Here is a 19,600-nt window from a genome sequence, read left to right on the forward strand (position 1 = left end):
ACAAATTATTAAATGATCTAACTTACGATGCATTTTTAAGATCGAAGAGTTTGGATTTGAAATTGAAGGTATTTCCAAACATTTGACTGGAGTTGTAGGTACTGCAATATTTAAATAGCAAAAACGTTCTTTGCAATAACACGTTTGTGTCGACCAGCCTAAGCATCTTACGGTTAAATATTGCCTTTGTGGAATAACACTTAAGCAAATTAATCCATCACTTTTCATTCAAAAAAAGGGTCGCTTTATCCAAAACAACGCTGAAGGTCAGGCCCTAATGACAAGTCAATTAAGTCCTATTTTGCTCCTCAATGGGTTGTGAAAGGAGTTATTTTGTCATTAAAAAAAATCTTCTTTTGATGGTTATTTTAACCCAACTTTTTGTGTTAAAAAAAAGGTTTGGAATCCAATTTTTATCCAATGCTGTATTGCTTTTGACAACAAAGCATACGTTGTGACTGAATCAACAGTGCCTCGACCAACTCATAGATATAAAACACACACAGCAGTGCATTCTTATTTATCCAGGGATGACCATACAATTTTTTTCACTACCTCTTGAGATTGATCATCTCTTTCCACGACATATTTCTAAACTCGCATCCTGAGATCATATTGTCCGCCACCAGCAGTCAATCGCTATTAATTACATAGTGACGGGTCTTGAAGCGGGTCGATAAGGAAAAGGCCTTTCTCCGCTTTTGGGTATTTGTCTCCCACATCTCATTAAGGGAGGTTGGAGATGAGGAGGGCAAAAAAAAAAAAAAAAAAAGGCAAGTGGATGAGCTGGTGGAAAACCCTCCTAAGAGGATCATTCTAGGACCTCTTCCAAAAGAGAAAGAGACTAACAGTTAATCAAGAAAATTCTTTATTTAAAAGAATACTTTACAATTTATTACAATAAGCCAACAATTTGCAGGTTTGCCAGTTACTTTTTTTCTTTGAGAGGGGGCGCTATTTTCAGAGATGCATGAATTGATACCATCCTTAAATCAATATTCAAGGCAACAAATTAGTCTCTAGAAGGGAAACAGAGACATGCACGCGCGTTCGGTAACATCAGACAAGGTTCACTAGACAAACACAATCCCCACTCCAGCAAACTCAAAGCGATCAATTGGAAGCTCATCACATTCAATTAAGTCTCCTTCACACAACTTGGCTCAAGCTCATTAATCACCTGAAGACTTGAAAAAAAAAAGTAACTTATCTTGCAAGATGCATTAACATTGGTGTCAGCGACCCCGCTAAACTAAATTCAGCAAAATCTTTTTTTTTTTTAATGTGACTGACAGGAGACAGTCTAGGGGAGAGTGCTTTAGAACGCCGCGTTGTCTGCTGTGAGTGCATGCAGAAACTATTTTTTTAATCATTCAAATTTGGAAAAGATGTTAATGACACTAATCAATGTGGCGTGTCAAATTAACGTTTATTTTTACGTCACAGGGACTTTAGAAGGACTTACAGATAGTGAGTGAAAACTTAAGCGTTCAGCACAATCTGGTTTGTCTTCCGAGTTAGCCTAAAAGCACTTTTCCGCCATGGGGAATAATGCATAGCGAATGAATTTGTTCCAGGCTCAAACAGGTGGCATTATAAAATGTTAATAACCTCTCCAGGCAACGTTTTAATGAAAATTTTCACATTCTTAAAGTAAGCAGCAACCCAAGTGTGCACGAAGGGAAATGTTGGACACAATAAAACAAACATTGTTACATTTAAACTTTACATAATTAATACTATGCTCACGCCAAGCATTATCAACATTTTTTTAAACAGCTCCTCTATTGGATCTCAGTGCTTGACTTTGTTTTGATGACATCATCATTCAGCATGAGGGGTTCTGTTTTGATTATCATAATAACTAGATTTCTGCTAAACGATGTCAAATGCAAATAAGGATAAATATATGTACATTCGTTTTTCGTGGACAATGTTACATATTTGTTTGAATGATGGGAGAAGCCGTAATTACAATCTCTTATTACATTCCTCAAATTGCCATATATTCGATTACTCTGGAAACATTAAGGGGATATTAAATTAGACAGTTCATCACATTAGAATGCAGCTACTGTGTGTTCAGCCCTTATCCAAAGTGCATTCACATTTACTTAGCATGAATTTCTTTAGCGCGGTTGTAAATATTAGTCAAATACCGCCTGAACTGAGGGAGCATGAGGGATTTACCCACAGAGCGCAGAAGCATCTGCAGCGGTAAGTTATCGTATGTCTGAATTAAGGCCTATTATAAATCGTATGGACAAAGTCATCGCTGCCAGCGGGGTAGCCAGCAGCGAGAGGGGGCCCCCTACTGTTCGTCTTGGGTCATGCACACAACTCGGAGTAAACAACTGTCACTTGTCTCAGGCTAATGCGCAGTAAGACTTAAGTCTTTAGGAAGGTTTGTATAATACTGTAACTATATGAAGGCTGAGTGATGGCTCAATCTGGAACGAACAGTGGGTTATTAACCAGTCAGTCACATTTTTTTTTTAAGTAAACTATAGTGCAAACGGCATCATTCCGTGAAGAGAGAGTGACAGCACCCTTTTAAAATACTGCAAAAATATATGTCTACTTTATTCAGCAATAGGCTCAGTCTATTTTGGGGAGCTTAAGTGGGCGATGTCCTCGCAATCTGACACATTGGGAGTGTTTGCTGATTAACTGCTACCTAAAAACGACTCCCACTAAATCAAAAGGTGCTTTAAGGTCTGCAGTTCTCTTACTTTGCGACCCTTACGAGGCCGCTTTGCCGCATCATTTCACCCATTCAAAGATGGCTTCTTTTGGAGAGATTTTTGCCCATTTTCTGAAAACAAGTTTTGGAGAGTTTTATCGAGGTGTCATTTTAATGAAAAAGAAAAAAAAAACATGTTTTTATATCTCTTATCAACTCAGTCCCGTAATACTTAAAACATCACCCAATATGTGGTCTTGCTTATACAACGGTTCCTTGGTGTCCTGACTTGCTTTTGGATCCCAAAGTCAACCCCATCAAAATATTTAACATGATATGTTCTGTCACTAACCACTAGTCTAAACATGACATTCAGATTAATATTGCGTTTGTAGAATAAACAGCAAAATTTGCATGTTTTTATACATCTCAGCAGGTGGACATTTTGTTTTTGACTGAAAATGGCATCACGAGTTCCAAGTGACAATCAATCACGGCTTGGTCATGTGACACTTGTTTGCTGAACCCTGGTACTTGATTCATATTCTCCATTCATACTTCATCAAATTCCACGAATGCAATGTTAATTAATGTACTGTATTTAGACTAGTGGGGCTGCATAGAACATATTGATGTAAAAAATCATTTTTGGGGTGACTTCCTCTTTTACTCATTCAATTCCAAAGCCACTTTTTTTTAATGGTTTTTAAGTAAATAATTTTCTTTTTAAAGTTTTCAGCTAAAGTAGACACTAAAAAAGGCTGATATTACCCATATATGAATTCAAAACTAATCAATTACTTTAACTAGAGTAACTAAAGTATTCAGTTAAATCAAGTCATTAAGTACCAACGTCAACTACGAATGTATTGAAGTGACTGATTACTTTAGTATTTACCTAAAACTACGAATGTACTGAAGTAAATGATTACTTTAGTTCTAATTAAGTAATCAGTAACTTAGGACTTAAGTTCCTAAAGTAATTGATTACTTTAGCACTGAAATACCCAAAATAATTATTTTGACAATTACAATCAAAAGTCGATTGGGTACACAAATGGCTAAAGTAATCATTAATTCTTGGTTATGTAATTGATGACTTTAGTTAATTAATTTAATACGAGCCGTTGTTAGACCCTCTTTTCAAGCCAATCACTTGAAAAAAAAAGTAGATAATTATGGTACGTGGGAATGAATTTCTAAACACATAAAAAATGTAAAATTTGTCTTTGTAATATTTTTCTTTGAAATTGAATGAGTTAATTATTTCCACTAGCTTAATGCTAACACACGATGCAAAACGCCATATGGTTACAAAATAGCATTGGCGGCACAATGATACAACCAAAATTTGAACACACTCCAACATCAAAACGTGGAATGAAGGCAGACAACGTACCAATACTTAGACATACATTTCTTTTGCATGAAAAACAATTATGATGATTATTGCGGCTTACTGTCTACCTGTATTATACTGCCCTTTTATTACAAAGACACACATGTATTAATGGCAAATCCATGGAAAAAAGATGAATTCTGTTCTGGGTACTGTATTCTGAAATGAGCATTATCACAGATTGAATAAAACTCATAGGTCAAGGCACCACTGTACATGTCAATTTACAAGAACTGTTTTTTTTTTTCTTCTCTTCTTTCACTTGCTACATTATCCTCTTAAGACCCAGTCTATTCATTTGTGTCCACTGTAGTGGACATTTGTTTTTTTATCTAGATCTTTTTGACTCATTCAAGGTGGACTACTAAGTCCTAGTGTGCTAAGTCGACATCCTGACCTTTCCAGTGTCTTACGTGTTTGGGTGAGATGCAGTTAATCTGTCTTGAGACAAATTGGACACAACAGTGAAAAATGAAAAAAAAAAAAGATTCCTCTGAGCTTGTTGTAAATGACACTGATATGAAATATTCGCAGTGTGGTAGCCATAAAGTCGACGCTGTGTCAACAGTACAGCAATATCTCGCTTTGCTTGTGGATCTGCGCAAATTCTGCTTATTGCCACATCCTGTTAAGGGTCTGACGAGACCATGTTGAGAAAACAAAACCTCCCCTTGCATGATGGGTTCCCGAGCACTTTTCCAATCCATATTTACAACATGCCAAAACCGCTTGAAATTCTCGTTTCCAACCCTGCTCCGTGTTTTGCAGTTTCCCTTTTTCGAGTTGCGAAAGACCCTGTCGGTTGATCTCAGGCTATTAAGGCTAACTTACCTCACTTTGTCAGGATTTCAGTCAAGTTCTCCTGGATGCTCTCAATGCGTGACTATGTGCCGGAGTCAAGAGTTGTCTACGTGTTTTGCTGGTTTGTATGAATGGCAATTGGGGGCCCGGCGCAAGGAAGCGTAAATCCATATCCTTCACTGCCTGCATTCAGAAGAGGGCCGGGCTGAGCTGAGTGGAAGATTCTGCGGCGTAGTCAAGAGGTAACGAGCCCTCTTGCAGGGTGCCTCCATTCTTTCGGTGCCTCAGAAGCCGGAAAATGTTCTGTGACGGCAAACATGAAGGGGTCGGAAATCAGCCCCGGAGGAAAACAGGAAGGATCATATGAGGCTTTTTCTTATTGGGACAAAGGCAGGCATAGCTTTACCTTGCCACACATACCATCATGGGAGACGTTCTTGTTGTCTTTGTCCGTAGCGTCCTCTTCCACCTGTGCGCAATAAAAGGAGTCAATTGGTTTTAAATAATGCTCGCGTTAAAAAGTTCCGTGTTACAGCACGCCTTACATCAGTGATCACGTGACTGATCAAAGCTGTTCCAAGATACCGATGCGCAACTCAAAGGCTGCAATTAACGATTTTTAGGATAACTGATTAATCCCTTGATTATTTTGCCGATTAATCGGATAAATACATGTCTTACATTAAAAAATGGCCTTGTTTCAAATTGACATTAAATAATAATGCTTTGGTTCCTGGTTTAGTCTGAAAAACGTTTAAATATTTTATTTCGATTCAACACCAAAACAGTCAGCGGACTACAGGAATCGGGTAGCAATTACTGTTGATCTGAAATTCTGAGGTTTAGGGCAATTTCACATTAAAAAGATATTCAAACAATTCATCTATCTTCAAAAAATATTCATGTTTACTTTGATAATTGACTGGTTGTCAATTAGAACTGGCTAAACTGGCTAAGTAAGTGGACTATCCCTTTAAGAATCAATTTTGAAGTGGAATGTGAAAGCCACTACTATGCATTGGAAAGCAGCCAAAAGTCCTTACCTCCTTTCTCCACTTGAGCTCACAGAAAACTCTCTCAAAGCATTCATGCATGTAGTTAAACTGGAATCACAAATAAGACAGATACATCAGGTTTGGTTGAACGCAAAGTAAATTTGCTTTTTTTCTTGCGATCAGCTTTGTCTTCTCACATAAGGAGTGAATATCTTGACCCAACGTGGTTTCTTCTCCCCTCGCGCATACTCAAAGCAAAAGGCCATGCCCTCTTCGTCTGTGTCCCACCTCTGCATCTCGCCCCACTCAAAAGCAATCACCTGGTTCTGAAAGTACATTGGAGTCTATTAGGACAGAGCGTTCGAAAGCAGCGACAATGGAATGAAAAAAACACACACACACACACACAGATTGAACACAAACACAGGCACACACTGGGTACACCTGCATTAGATCCAATACAAGTCTCATTACATTTTAATACATAATGTTCTGTTGAATGCATTTAGGTAATATTCGAAGAACTGAACTGCACTGCATTATACCAAGAGGTGTTTCTAGCATTTTCGGTGCATTATTTAGCAACTGGCTCCAATTATTAGCTGCATCTCAAGCATGATGCAACTCAGTACACCACTGTCACATCAGCCACAATAATAAACTGATATTTTTATAGTTAAATGAATTCCACTCTGATATGGGAACTGAATATTTTGAGCATCTACAGAGGTCATGCCAGGCATCTATTTGGAGTCTGTGTAAACTCAATTTGATCAAATACACCCCAAAATTCAATTAATTTTACCCACAATATTTAATCAAAATTATAATTTATCTGTTTTTGTCCGACGTAGAGTCTGCAATGTGTCCCTGTGCTTGCGTGAGCTTCCGCCCACATTCAAAAACATGCCTCCTAGATTCACTGAAGACTGAAACGTGTATTTGTCTATATCTGTTCTACAGTTAGCTAAATGGCAGTTGTGCTTCACTGCATCATACTGAGATCAGAGATTAGAGATTTTAGTTGCATAATTTAGCAAGCAGGTCAAAATATTAGCGGCACCTGTATGTTGCAAAGCAGTACGTCGCTGCAATCGATGCAACATGTTTCTTGTTAAATTAAATATTTAACCTATAGGCTCATTTCACATCAAATAAACCAGTGGGTTCAATCCTGACTTTAAGCTGACTTTGAATGAAATGTGAAGTACTGGTGATAGTAGCGGCACTAAATCTAAAATTTTCAGTCAATCAGAGCAGGGGTTTGGGTGCTACGACCAGACAAATGTTTACATTTTTTGTAAAAGGGGCATGGCCTACTTCTCTTTTGCTTATATGAGTTGGTCTCATATAATATAATAACCCTTGATGAGTGCCAGGGAATAACTGAGAGGCCTAAGGCCATATGTCCTATTAATATGGTTAACCCTCGAGACATGATGGATGTTCTAAATTTCATTCCATTTCTTCTCCAACAATAAAAACAGACGGATTAGAGCAAAGAAGTATGAGGCTGGATGATTTTATGGGGCCTGATACGAATTACATGTACTATGTATATGTTATATGATGATACTTGTCTATCATGAATGTCTGAGGAAAATTTTTGAAAATAAAAATGTTGTCAAGGTCACATGATCTTCGAGGTCAAATTATTGCTCAAAACATCATTTTTCTGAATTATGCGCCAATCTTCAAAATGATTGCTGATTTTGAATTCTTGCTGAATTCCTTTTCCAACAACACCTGATTGTAAAGATTGGAAAGTGCCCCTTTTTTTCTGAGCATGTCAAAATTTAGTGGGCCATAGCTTCTAAACCCCTTCTCTGAATGACCTAAAAGTTTAGATTAAGAGCACCGCGAATTGTAGTTTCATTACAATTTAAATGGGCAAGGTTCAAATTTTCAAGTTTTTTGGGTTGAATTGGCATTGAAAATTTACATTTTTTTCCATGGGTGAAATATTTGGCATCTGCATCTGCTCAGCTCAAGGTTAGTATCAGTTATCAAAGTAAATCAAAGAACTGCCCCCTAATGGTGAGGGGCTCAATGTTTAATTCTTCACAGGAACAATGCAAACAGCAACTAAGAGCAGTGACGGCATATTTTAGAGCAAAGGCCACCATTTCTCCAGAAATCTCCCACGCATTGGATCTCATTAGATTGTGCAGGTGTACCTTGTGACGTGCCTGGAAACTATACACGTTTAGTTAAGTAGCACAAGCTAAGAAGCGGCTGCCCTTGCCTCGAGTGTCCCCTCCTCTGTGCAGGCGTGAAGCTTGAAGTGCTGAATGCTGATGGCAGCGATGACGTGGCCTTTACGTCTGGAGTCGCATGAGCAGTGCGGGAACAAGATTTCGTTGTAGCCCTCGCAGCCCCTCAACAAATTGAGATACTGCCGGGAGGAAAAATTGAGCACAACTTCAAGTATATTATGAAACGTTACATTCATTACACAGCTTGATATAATGGCGCTGTTTTGATGTGATAGCTAAGTATAGTAACTCAAGTAATAAATGGCTATTTTGTTATATTCCAGTTGTTTTATTAAGAATTTAATGTTGGGCTGGGGAAAAAAGTCGACCAAATCACGTAAGTCCATTTTGAAAATAGGTCAACTAAAAATATCCTCCTCGAAGCACCGGCTAAAGCATCTTTTCGCCACTTTTTTTACTGTACACAGATCTTTCTTGCAAATGTACACATTGTTGCGATGGCTGCAAGGGAAAAAAAAAATTGCCTCAAAACAGGGGATCCTGTAAGTTTGAGGTAATTAAAAAAAAACTGGCAACAATAAAGACATGTTTAATTATTATTTAAATAATTGGACATACAGCTTAATTGCATGACCCAGTGGCCAAACGGCTGATGCTTTTTGTGTGCTTAAAACCACTAATTGATTTAGTAATTAGCAGGCTTTCATTAAAGATATAGCACGTAGAAATTCCCAAAAAAAGGAAAGATCTTCCCAAAAAACACTAGGGCTGTACTATCGGCGATAATAACCTGGAACTACAAACAATATATAGTGGCTCAGTTTTCAGTGTTCAATTTTTAGCCAATAGGGGGCAGTCTGCTCATCAAGAAGAAATAGACAATGACAAAGAAGAACAGGAAGTTGACGACATAATAGATAACAACAGGCAGCGCCACTCTTACATTTTACTCATGCAATAATGTTGAAGCATCATCTGTACCTAAGTGACCTTAAGGATATCATTAAACTTCTAAAGTACATATATCATGATGTCAGCGTGCCGACTAGCATAGGACATTTTTTGTTTGTCTTAAACTTCATGTATAGACAATAATGAGTAGATACAGTATATCCACAATAGCGGGGCAATTACTCAAATATTTGATGGAATAATCAACAGGATAATAAAATGTCACCTCCTCTAAAACATGTCTTTACTTCTGCTAGTTCTGACAATCGTGGATTAAAAAGGTGGTGTATATGAGCAACTGACCATGGACATATTTTTCTGCTCTGCAAACTTCTGTAGTTGGTAGGACTTCTGCTCTACTTTTATGAAACCTTTCTTCACATCCTCTACAGCCTGTAAAAAGAGAAATCGATTTAAAGAGGGTGAGAAATAAACATTGCACCTTTTCAGCACACACACACACAGACACAGACACAACACACACCTGGTGGAAGAAGTAGCTGACAGCAAGTTGGTTGTCATTGAGCAAGGTCTCCTCTTCGGTAGTGAAGAGCCACTTGCGCATTGTGAGGCAGGTTCCGGGGATGGCTGAGGTGTAATTCTGCACGTACAGCTTGTGGGGGAACTCATTGGGGGCGAGCTTACGTACTGAACAAAAGAACGGAAAGCAGCTGGAGAAATCCAAAAGACATTGGACAAATATGCCTCAAGAAAAATGAAGCGTGGGTCTCAACTCATCATTGTGCATGAGACACGTTTGCTTTTTAAAAAGGACAGATGGGCCTTGGCATTCACAGATAATTATAGAGAAGAGGTTTGGAAAAAACAAAAAGATACTTAAAATAGATTATGCAAATTTTTAAACAACAAAATGCAGTCATTGGCATAGTTTATATGTATAATTTCACATATATGAGTTTCTTATTTTTATTAGTTTTTTTTATTGTTATTATAAGGAGGTTCAACTCTTGTTTTCTGTGTAGAATTTGACTTATTCCTGTACTATAAAAGAACGCAAGTTTAGTGCTCAGTTGTGTACTCACAGAAGTTCGTGTTGATGACTTCAAACAGTGCAAAGTAGCGGGCCGTTATGTTGTCCATCCCTAGTTTCATGACCAAAGCCTGAAAGATGAAGGAAGCAGTCAAATGCATGCGGAACGTAATATTAAGTGACGTGTTAAAGGATTTATTTATTTACTTATTTTTGTACCTGGTACACCTGGTCAGTGGTGGAATTTTTGCGAACCCGCACAGTGATCGCTGTCTGATCGGGAAGAGCTATTCTCAAGTCTACGTCCCACACGCCGTTGTAGTTCTAGATCATGGGAGGGAAAAGTTGCCATGAGGTAACGTGCCGCGGCAAAACAAAACACTAATTCGGAGTAACGCAATCATTTCTTACTTCGTCTGACTCAGAGAGGAACTCCTGCATGATGTCACTTTCGCCGATGACCCTCACAGAGCACACTGGAGACAAAACATAATAAATGTAACAATTTGCCCTTTATTTACACTTCCAGCCCAGTAAGGATGACGTTTATAACTGTCATTGGAGATGAATAAGGTACCCGGTAAAAATGGATTTTTGACATCTATATATCTATATATAAGTCCTGTAAAGACAGTAAATACTACTGGAGTTGAAAATGTGTATAAATATTTGGGCCTTATTTATGATGCATGCACACTGAAACATATTCCAAAGAGGCTCTTCACTGCACACCTCTTTCCAGATATTCTTCCAGGCCTCGTCGTCGTGCGTCCAGCTGCTGTTCCGACAGAGAAAAAGGCCATTTCCCAGGTAGCTTGGGGAACGTAAAGTTGGAAAACTCTCTTTTCAGGTTTTGGTGAAGGATTACAAACTCTCGGTAGCGTTTAGAGCACAGCTGCCTTCCCGCCATATAGACGTTATATACCTGGAGGGAGAACACAGTTGGTGTTGAAGCTGGTAAGTATTAAATAAGGATAAATATATAGCTCATCAAAGTCAAAAAAAAAATCTTTGTGCCCTTGCTTGTATGAATACAACTTTCTGCTTAATATAGCATGAGTGGAATATGAATGAAAAGCCAAATCTAGTCCAGCAGTCTTTGAGCAGTAGGCGGGGGAGACGTTGGACTGGTTACCAGCCAATCGTAGGGGACACACTGACTAACCAGCATTCACACACTCAATCACACTTAGGGACAATTTAGTGTCCAATACTAAATTTTTAGGTACTTTAGTAATTGATTACTTTGGTACTTTAGTACTTAGAGTAATTGATTACATAAGTACTTGATTCATTTGGTACGGGCCATTTTTAGAGCTTCGTTAGGCCAAACACTAAAAAAATAAATAAATAAATAAGTACCAGGTACTAAATGCCTGGATTTTTGAAAAATGTAAATATTTGTCCTTAGGATTGAATCAGTTGAATATTAGAAATTGTATTGCACACACTGACCATCTTCTTCTCAGGTACTCACCACAAATCTTTCCTGGTTGAACTCAGTGTGTTTGTAGCTGGGCACAGAGATGGGGACCGCCTGCTTGTCGGAGTAGTCATAAAAGGATTGAGCCGAGCCATCGTCCCCGACGTCCAGACAGTCGGCTTCCTGAGGCGGGACTGAGAGCACGGTCAGTACCAGCTCCCTCTCTCCGGCCCGGATCAAGTCCACGACTTGCTTGTGTGTGGCACCTTCGACATTTACTCGGTTCCTATTCCAACAAAGGAAGACAAGGAAGGTCAACCAATTTGTTTTGCATTGATAGGCTCACAACAATCACAATTTTATACCATCAAATGTGGGAAAAACGTCAATTCCTTTAGGGCTGCAGAACCTCTGAGCATGAGTTAAGATATCCTACCAAAATTGAACCAAATTTTCCTCTGTCAAAGTGAAGCTAAAGCTAAAGAAACACCAGCTAATTAGCCTTCTCGCATTTGTTTTATACCATCAAATGTGGGAAAAACGTCAATTCCTTTAGGGCTGCAGAACCTCTGAGCATGAGTTAAGATATTCTACGAAAAGATATCAAACTGAAAATTGAGCCAAATCTTCCTCTCTCAAAGTGAAGCTAAAGCTAAAGAAACACCAGCTGATTTAATTAGCCTTCTCGCATTTGTTGTCCTTCAGAAGGCCTCTTATATTTGAAGAAGGTATCCAGTAACAATTTACAGTCGCCTCACCTATTTGCGATTCACTAGTTGTAACTTTAAATGATTTTTATTTTGAAGCTACTATGAAACAAAGGCTATCATATTGTTAAGTCTTATGGAGCAGATGTTTATGCTAAGGTGTATGCCAAAAGTGTGTTTTAAGCTAATTAAAACAGTTCCCCCAAGGGACCTGATGGGTGTTTTGTGTTGTAGATTGATGATAGTCCTGAAGGATAACAGCAGTGAAGCAAGATGTTGTTGGAAGCAAATCCCTTTGCCAATAGTCAGCTAGAACACAAAACAACAGGAAACGCTTTCAGTGGAACTTGTGACTGACAGTCAGCTGTTCTTATGTCACACTGCATGGTGAAACGTTCCATGGGTACAACAAATGAAGCCAGGAGATAGAACGCAAAGCAGTAAGCAGGTGTGGTGACAAAAAAGTGTTGACGAGTGCAAAGCAGCGACTTAGCACTTTGGCAGTACTTCAATCCTTGCAGTTTTATGACTCCATAAGCACCTCATGTAGTGACTTTTGGTCCTGCAGCTTCAGCACTTTCCAAAGTGTCATGAAGTCACTTGTTTCACCGTGTTTCCAGGGAATGATTTATATTTTCAATTGCCTTGTATCATTTGTTATGAGACTTTTTTTTTTTTAATTGATGATGGTCATTTTGTGATTTCACCCTCTGCAAAACGTGAAAATTGGGCCTTTGCTGACTTTGATCACAAGGGAGGAAATGGCCAAATTTAGCCCCAATGTGTTGATCAATTGTCAATGTGTGATCCTTCCTTAATGAATCTAATCACCTTGTTCTGGAAGTGTTTCTCAACCTTTTTTTTTCAACGGTATATCCCCCCATGGAATACTTGTACCCAGTAACCAGTGAAATGCGACATTCGCATTGCAGAGGAGTCACTATATCACACCTTAGCAACATGTTGCCTAATGTTCAAATTCATTTGTTCTTAATTTGAAAAGAAAATTATACTGCTACTGTCAGAGCATTAAAACATTAAAATAAGATTTGCTGATACATGCGGCAACCCTATTACAATCTCATGTAAATGTTGAAGTACATCCAAGTAACCTCAGGGGTACGCCGAGAGGAGAAAACAGTATGCATTGATCCAGTGCATGGAGACTGAATCTCCTCTCTTTTCTTGTATTGGGATAATAGTTTCTTGTATAATTTCAGTTTAAGGTGAAGGTGACAATTTTAGAGTATGTTTTTGTTCAATTTTGACAGCACTCAGTTTAATACACAGTAAGCTCTCTCATTTGATGAGGTTAACTTTTAGACACATTTCCATGTTTGTTTGGAGCTTTTAAATGTGAAGGTATTCACACACACATTTGAAACAATACATTTAAACAATATTTAAAAGGGAAAGCAATGGGTAACTTGTGTACAAACACTGCAAATCAGAGTAGCAGCGAGAATACATGATAGTGTAAATGAATCTGAGGATTTTCTATGACAAATACGTTGCGATGGGTTGAAAATACAGTGTCAATGCAAACATGCACAAGCCCTCAGAAATAACGGGGCCACCAAACTGCCAGGTTACTGCAGGCTATCCTCCACCGATAAAAGTGCATGCTGCCACAAGCCAATGAGATGGCAACTATGCCAGAGCAGAGCCAATCACGGATAACCGTTCCTGGGCTTCTGTATACCTTGAACGCACACAAGCACGAATGAAGCTGAAGCGGATGCTGCACGTTCCTCTCCATAGCAACAGAGCCTAACATCAGCCACCAATCCCCACAGTACAGTGCAATGCGGTGAAAGATAGTAAATTTATGGAAGACAAGAGTTTAGTGCTGATGAGAGTGAAGTGGCTTGGTGTTGCCAGATAAAAGTCATGCATGCATGGGAAAAGGGGAAAGATAGGAGTGTGGAGGGAACTTGTGTGACAGGAATGTCTAATAACCCATCGCACAAACAAGCCATTCACAAGCCCAGTGCAGCTTCACCACCGGCACCGACTTAGTAAACAAACAATAGGAGCACGGGTGACCTTTTATGACATAAAAGCAAATCCACTTACACCTCGAGAATCCTGTCCCCTTTCGAGATCCCGGCTCTGTCGGCGGCTCCTCCAGGCAGGACAGCGCTGACGTGCTGCAGCGGAGCGTACAGCTCCCCGTTGATGCTCCGGAGTTGCCCCCCTTCACTAACTTGGCCGCGGACGTTGAAGCCATAGCCCGAGTCCGATTTGACGATTCGGATGAGCCGCGGGCCCGACGTCACGGTAGCGTTGGGACTCTGGAAGCCGCCACAGCCGCCGCCGGTGTCCGGTGTCCCGTTTCCGCCCCGGATGCCGTTACAAGCTGAATACTGAGGCAGCGGTGGACAAAACGTGTGCCCCTTTACATCCGCCATTTGTTTATAGCAATTGTTCCATCCGCCTCGATTGGAAAACACGATGGATATTAGCTGAGCGGGGGTAAGCTAATCAGCTGTGCTAGCTAAAGCGCGAAACCACCCGGGAGAACGGAAAATGCCGAAAGACGCCGATGGTAAACGAGACCGCGCCTTAGCGCGCTCACGTGAACTTTATCACTCGTCGCTCGTGTTTTAGCTGAGCGCTTCCTGCGAAGTCGCGGATTTTACATGTGAAAAATCAAAGTAAACTAACACACAAGCACGTCACAAAACATATGAACACCGTCGTACGGATGTCAAAACTGACGACATACTCGGTATGAAATCTGGGTCCGTTTAGTTGACCACTGATTAAGATTCACATAAACTTTGTCATTCTAGTACGCGCAGAACGATACGTGGCGTTTGACTTGCATAGTGATACAAATAAGTAGAGATAAACTAAATGCTGGATAAAATAGTGTAGATATTTGAACTATGCAATCATAATTAATGTACCCATCCAATGTACTTCAGGAAAGCCGAATTACCGGGTACTCGCAGGAAACCAAAGGCAGCTACACCCCCCAAACCACCCACAAAATATGAATCACTGATTAATTTTGTGTTTATGATGTGAACACAGCAAAGAACATATTATTCTAATAAAATGAGCTTCCGTCACACATGTGAAACACCACGATAGGCTTGCCAGACATAAATTATTATGTAGAATTCGATTAAAAGGATTTTGATGGGTGCATTCGACCTTTTAAGAAATGCTGACTTTTATCTGTTCGAAAATTCAACATTAGGTGGCAGCAGTCATGTAAATATAGTCTATCCATCCATTTAGCCAGCAATCAGCCAACCAGCCACATGCCACATACATCATACAAAAATAGAGAAACAGCATTTTATTTCTTTTCAAACAAGACAGACTGCCAGATAAATGAGATATGGCTCAAACTTGAGAAAAGTCAATTACCATTCATGGCATTTTATGGATAAGAAAGATATCATGATCCAGGCATAAACATTTAAAATAGATGTTTTCATGAAGGAGACAACAATGTAAGAAATGTTGCCATAAGAACACAAAACTCATTGAAGTCCATAACACCGTCCCCATTGGAGTCAAGCCTGTTGAAGAACTCAGTCAGTGACTGATTGCTGTCAAGCTGCATAAAAGAAATCATGGAATCAGACCATCTTAGAGTATGAAGAAATACTGTATGTTTTCTCATTTCTCACCTGCATGCAGCACTCTTTGCGTAGCATCAAAGCGAAATCTGCCTTGGTCATACTGTTTGGGTCACCGGATCGCTCTGCATACTCGACAAATGTTTCCTGGAGAATGCACATCGCTTCGATCAACCTCGGCTGTGTGCACGTTCCTGCCAACTTTGTCCTGGCGCTCATCTTGACTCTGGAAGAAGAAAATATTGTCTGTACAGTATACTGTATACTTGATGCTGAACAGTCATTATTTAGAAAGAAACCGTCACTTACCAAACTTGTTTCAACAACTGACGAGTTCAAATGAACCGTAATTGGCTACAGAGCTTTAATAAATTTGGTGACACACCCTTTTCAATCGTTTTGCACAATGTGAAATGTTCTGTGTTTGATGTGATCCATTTCTGGCTGTTTTTAGCCTTGAATGTTTAGTTATTTGTTTGCGTGACAGGGAGCCTGATTTGTCAACTCTAAAAGCATGTCAAGTGAAAAAAAGCAAAATGAAAAATGTCTAAAATGTTCTATGTGCCCCCACTTACCTGAACATGATCATCATTTGTGGACCCTGTTTTTATCTATTTCGGGGGCAGTCATTTTTCTACGTAGGGACCTCACAGCTGCTGAGGGCCTAAGTGAGATAACCACCAATTACAGCTCAGTTTACGGATGTCACATGACTAAACTCAGGAAACTACTACATGAGCCATGATTGGCTATTACTTGAGCCTTAGTGATGCCATATGTGTTGATTTCTGCTGCTGAATTCAAATTCCATAAACAATATTAATCAGGATGCCATGCTCAGATTGGTAGGGTGACACATGTTTGATTGATTGATCAATTGATTGATCAATTGAAAATATAAACACACTGCAAAGTTTAGGAATAAAACTGAATAATAAAGTAAATCAAATAATATAGTTCAGTTTAGTGTACTTGTTCAAAGAGAGGAGGAAACATTACAAAATGTATCCAGCCCCGTTTCCATGTTTAACTCATATGACGTTAACGCTTTCAGTGCCATGGGTGAGAATTTTCATCATGTATTTTTTATTTTTTTAATGAATGGGTATAAGACACTTCTGGCCACCTTTCCTCTTAATATTAAGGCAATCAAGCACTGTAGTAGTGTATTAATGTAATATGCGTAAAAAGTTATATTTCCGTGAAAAACACAGTTTAATTGTTTTTGTTAATGTTTTCGTCAAAGAGAAGGACTGTTGGGATATTTCATGCCACTAATCCAAAAATGATTAGTGTCAAAGTCACTGGTATGCAGAAAAAGCATCTTCTCACATAAGGCTAATTTTGTCCTTTAGTCCAAAATATCTTAGTGTCTCTAAAATGGCCTATTTTCAAACAGTGATGACTAATTTCTAAAGAATAGAATAAGATAGAATCTTCCTTTTTTTTACCCAGATAAAGAATGGAATCCAGTCTTTCATATGGTACCTCCTTCGTTTACATAGACATACCACACAATATTTTTTCAACCTTGAAAGATCCGCCAAAATGCTCAAAATCGGCTGGCACTCCAGGTGTTGCCTTTTTGGATAACACTTGGCACTGAAAGAGTTAATAAAATGATTCTTTGAGTTGGTTATAGAATACTATTGTAAAGGAAATATTTCACCTGACTTCCCCTTTCAATTGTTTTAAGTGAAAATACCGTAACTTACTGCCCTGCCCTGTGCTTAAGAAAAAAACAAAATGCAATGCATTGTCTCTAAAGAGGACGTTTTGGCATGCAGTTTTAGATGACATTTTTACTGTCCAATTCTTCCTACTGAGAAATGTGCTTCTATTTTTGGTTACTCATTTCTCCGCAGACACACCTCTGTCTGCTCTAGTCTGCAACAGGTTCTCACAATCAATTTGATGTTGGCCTTATCCAATAAACGGAGCTTTTGGAGACACACCCAACAACACATCACTGTCAATAACAGGATGTTCTGTTCTCATTTGAGGGTTGGGAGTTACTGTAGACAGCAAAGTTACATTCTATTTATTCACTGAACATGATGTGTTCAAAGACATATCAAGGAATTTTGTTGTCAAGTCTGAAATGATATGGAAAGGGTATCAAAAATATTTAAATATATGATGTGTAAGCTGTCAGGGAATCTACAAGCTCACAGTTTATTGTAGAGAATATAAGTGAATAAATACACAAATATTTAAATTGATATAGATGTGAAAGAAGCATTTCATCATAATTTAATTCATTTATAATATAATTCATTTATAATTTAATTCAGGATGAATTTTGGGCTGTGGTATTCTTCACTGATGAATGAATCATCCATTTGATAGACAAATTTCTCGCACTTGCTTTAGGGCATTTTCTTGAGCAGTGTTCTTGAATGCCTTTTTGTTGCAATGGCAACAGCCACAACAACACATGAACATTGTATGACATGATGTGGCATGGAAAAACATGACACGACTTCACATGACCTGATTTGACATGAATTTAACATGAATATAAACCTGAGCTGACATGGCATGGCTGGGCATGACATCACACACTCTAAAAACAGTTGTCATAAAATACACCACATGGGGCCAAAAGTTAACAGACCCAACTTTTTGGGTAATTCATTTGACCTAAAATTTGGGTCTGTTTTATGCATGGCCTAACGCTAACCCACAAAACAATTTTATTTTTGCGGTTGACACAATGTTTAATTTTATTTTTGGACAAAACATCCAACTTTTTTTTTTAATTTTATGAAATTGATTTTATGAAACTGAATTATCCAAAAAGTTGTGTCAGTCCAAGCCTGACACAATTTGGATTATTGTTTGATCCAACGGATTTTAGAATGTTGAGTCTAAAAGTTGGGTTAAAAACAAACATGTTCCACTTTTGGGGGGGGGCAAAAACAATTGAGAAATTTGGGTCAAATAGACCCAAGTGTACAGCCTTTGCCTATAGGCTGGACAGCAGGGCAACTGGGTAAGTTTTGTTTTGACGCGTGCGTCGATCAAATAATTTCAATAGTCTCTTTGCGTTGCGTTGGATATGCCAATCCGTTTATTTCGTCCACATTGCTTTCGTTTAATATCTTGATAAAACAATAATTCGGGTTACAAACCAAACTTAAAGACCACTCACGTTCGCACGTTCGCACGTTCGCACGTTCGCACGTTCGCACGGTCGAAAACTGTTTGTGTCTTGCCCTGTCGCACCTGAGTGCAATCACCAACTGGCACGTATTTATGTAACCATGGCAACCATGGTTCCACCCACCATAGATTGGCATGTCTTCAGACAATTTGTTTAACTTTCTTAATATAAACAAATTAGAATATACAAAAAGCTTTTTGGCTCCAACACACCGGCCCCTAATTGAGAACGGCAGGAGACCGTGAACAATTCAAACCAATATTAACATAAATGGAGCCAACAAGTCATGTAAACGAAAACAAAACAAACCTCTTAGAAGCTTAAGTGTCTGCTTCTTGAATCAAGCAAAGCTTAGTTATTGGTCTGTCCAGTGTGCTGGTTTTTGTTTTAACTCGTGCAGAACGCACTAGTCCCTTCTTGTCAGCATAGATCTCTAAGACCCTTCCCAGCAGCCAGGATCCACGTGGGGCTGTTGCATCCGCGATCAATACAATGTCCCCCTGCTGGCCAATGGTGTTGTCATCAGACAGCTTCTTTCCAGTATCAAGCACAGACTTAATTGCCGGCTCATGGGCTCCCAATTCAGCCTCAAGCCTCTTGCGTTTCTTCCTCAGATTCTGCACTCCAGTCAAATCACGCCCATAGTCTTCTGAACTTACAAGCAACTTCTTC

At 39.0% G+C, this 19,600-nt stretch overlaps 1 protein-coding gene and 1 long non-coding RNA gene across 3 annotated transcripts; both read right to left on the reverse strand.

The window, feature by feature from the left end:
* Nucleotides 1-851: 851 nt before the first annotated feature.
* LOC148425272 (sorting nexin-27-like) lies at nucleotides 852-14,764 on the reverse strand. 2 transcript variants are annotated; one of them, XM_088410188.1, is made up of 13 exons: nucleotides 14,243-14,764; nucleotides 11,514-11,745; nucleotides 10,769-10,961; nucleotides 10,448-10,512; nucleotides 10,256-10,360; nucleotides 10,089-10,167; nucleotides 9,530-9,693; nucleotides 9,349-9,438; nucleotides 8,124-8,273; nucleotides 6,076-6,204; nucleotides 5,927-5,986; nucleotides 5,304-5,352; nucleotides 852-5,186 (listed from the first exon to the last, which is right to left on the reverse strand). In XM_088410188.1, the coding sequence occupies exons 1-13, from the start codon at nucleotides 14,575-14,577 to the stop codon at nucleotides 5,119-5,121; spliced, it is 1,719 nt and encodes a 572-aa protein (XP_088266314.1). In that variant the 5' UTR covers nucleotides 14,578-14,764; the 3' UTR covers nucleotides 852-5,118. The 2 variants fall into 2 exon arrangements, with proteins under 2 accessions (XP_088266314.1, XP_088266313.1); XM_088410187.1 differs by having other exon boundaries at nucleotides 5,290-5,352.
* A 697-nt stretch (nucleotides 14,765-15,461) lies between these two features.
* On the reverse strand, nucleotides 15,462-16,460 carry LOC148425273 (uncharacterized). The gene is made up of 3 exons (XR_015865044.1): nucleotides 16,338-16,460; nucleotides 15,814-15,988; nucleotides 15,462-15,740 (listed from the first exon to the last, which is right to left on the reverse strand). It is a non-coding gene; the product is annotated as an uncharacterized LOC148425273 (long non-coding RNA).
* Nucleotides 16,461-19,600: the final 3,140 nt, after the last annotated feature.

The sequence above is a fragment of the Hippichthys cyanospilos genome, chromosome 3 (genome assembly GCF_059441005.1).
Source record: "Hippichthys cyanospilos isolate Australia breed blue-spotted pipefish chromosome 3, RoL_Hcya_1.0, whole genome shotgun sequence".
Taxonomy (NCBI): Eukaryota; Metazoa; Chordata; class Actinopteri; order Syngnathiformes; family Syngnathidae; genus Hippichthys; species Hippichthys cyanospilos.

What these genes read in the sequence shown, in the direction of transcription:
- LOC148425272 (XM_088410187.1), bottom strand. Translation starts at nt 14,577, where the DNA reads ATGGCGGATGTAAAGGGGCACACGTTTTGTCCACCGCTGCCTCAGTAT. An exon ending in GGAAGAATATCTGGAAAGAG is followed by an intron (nt 10,513 to 10,768) that starts GTGTGCAGTGAA and finishes TTTTGTCTCCAG; the next exon opens with TGTGCTCTGTGAGGGTCATC. An exon ending in AGTCATCAACACGAACTTCT is followed by an intron (nt 9,694 to 10,088) that starts GTGAGTACACAA and finishes TCTTTTGTTCAG; the next exon opens with TACGTAAGCTCGCCCCCAAT.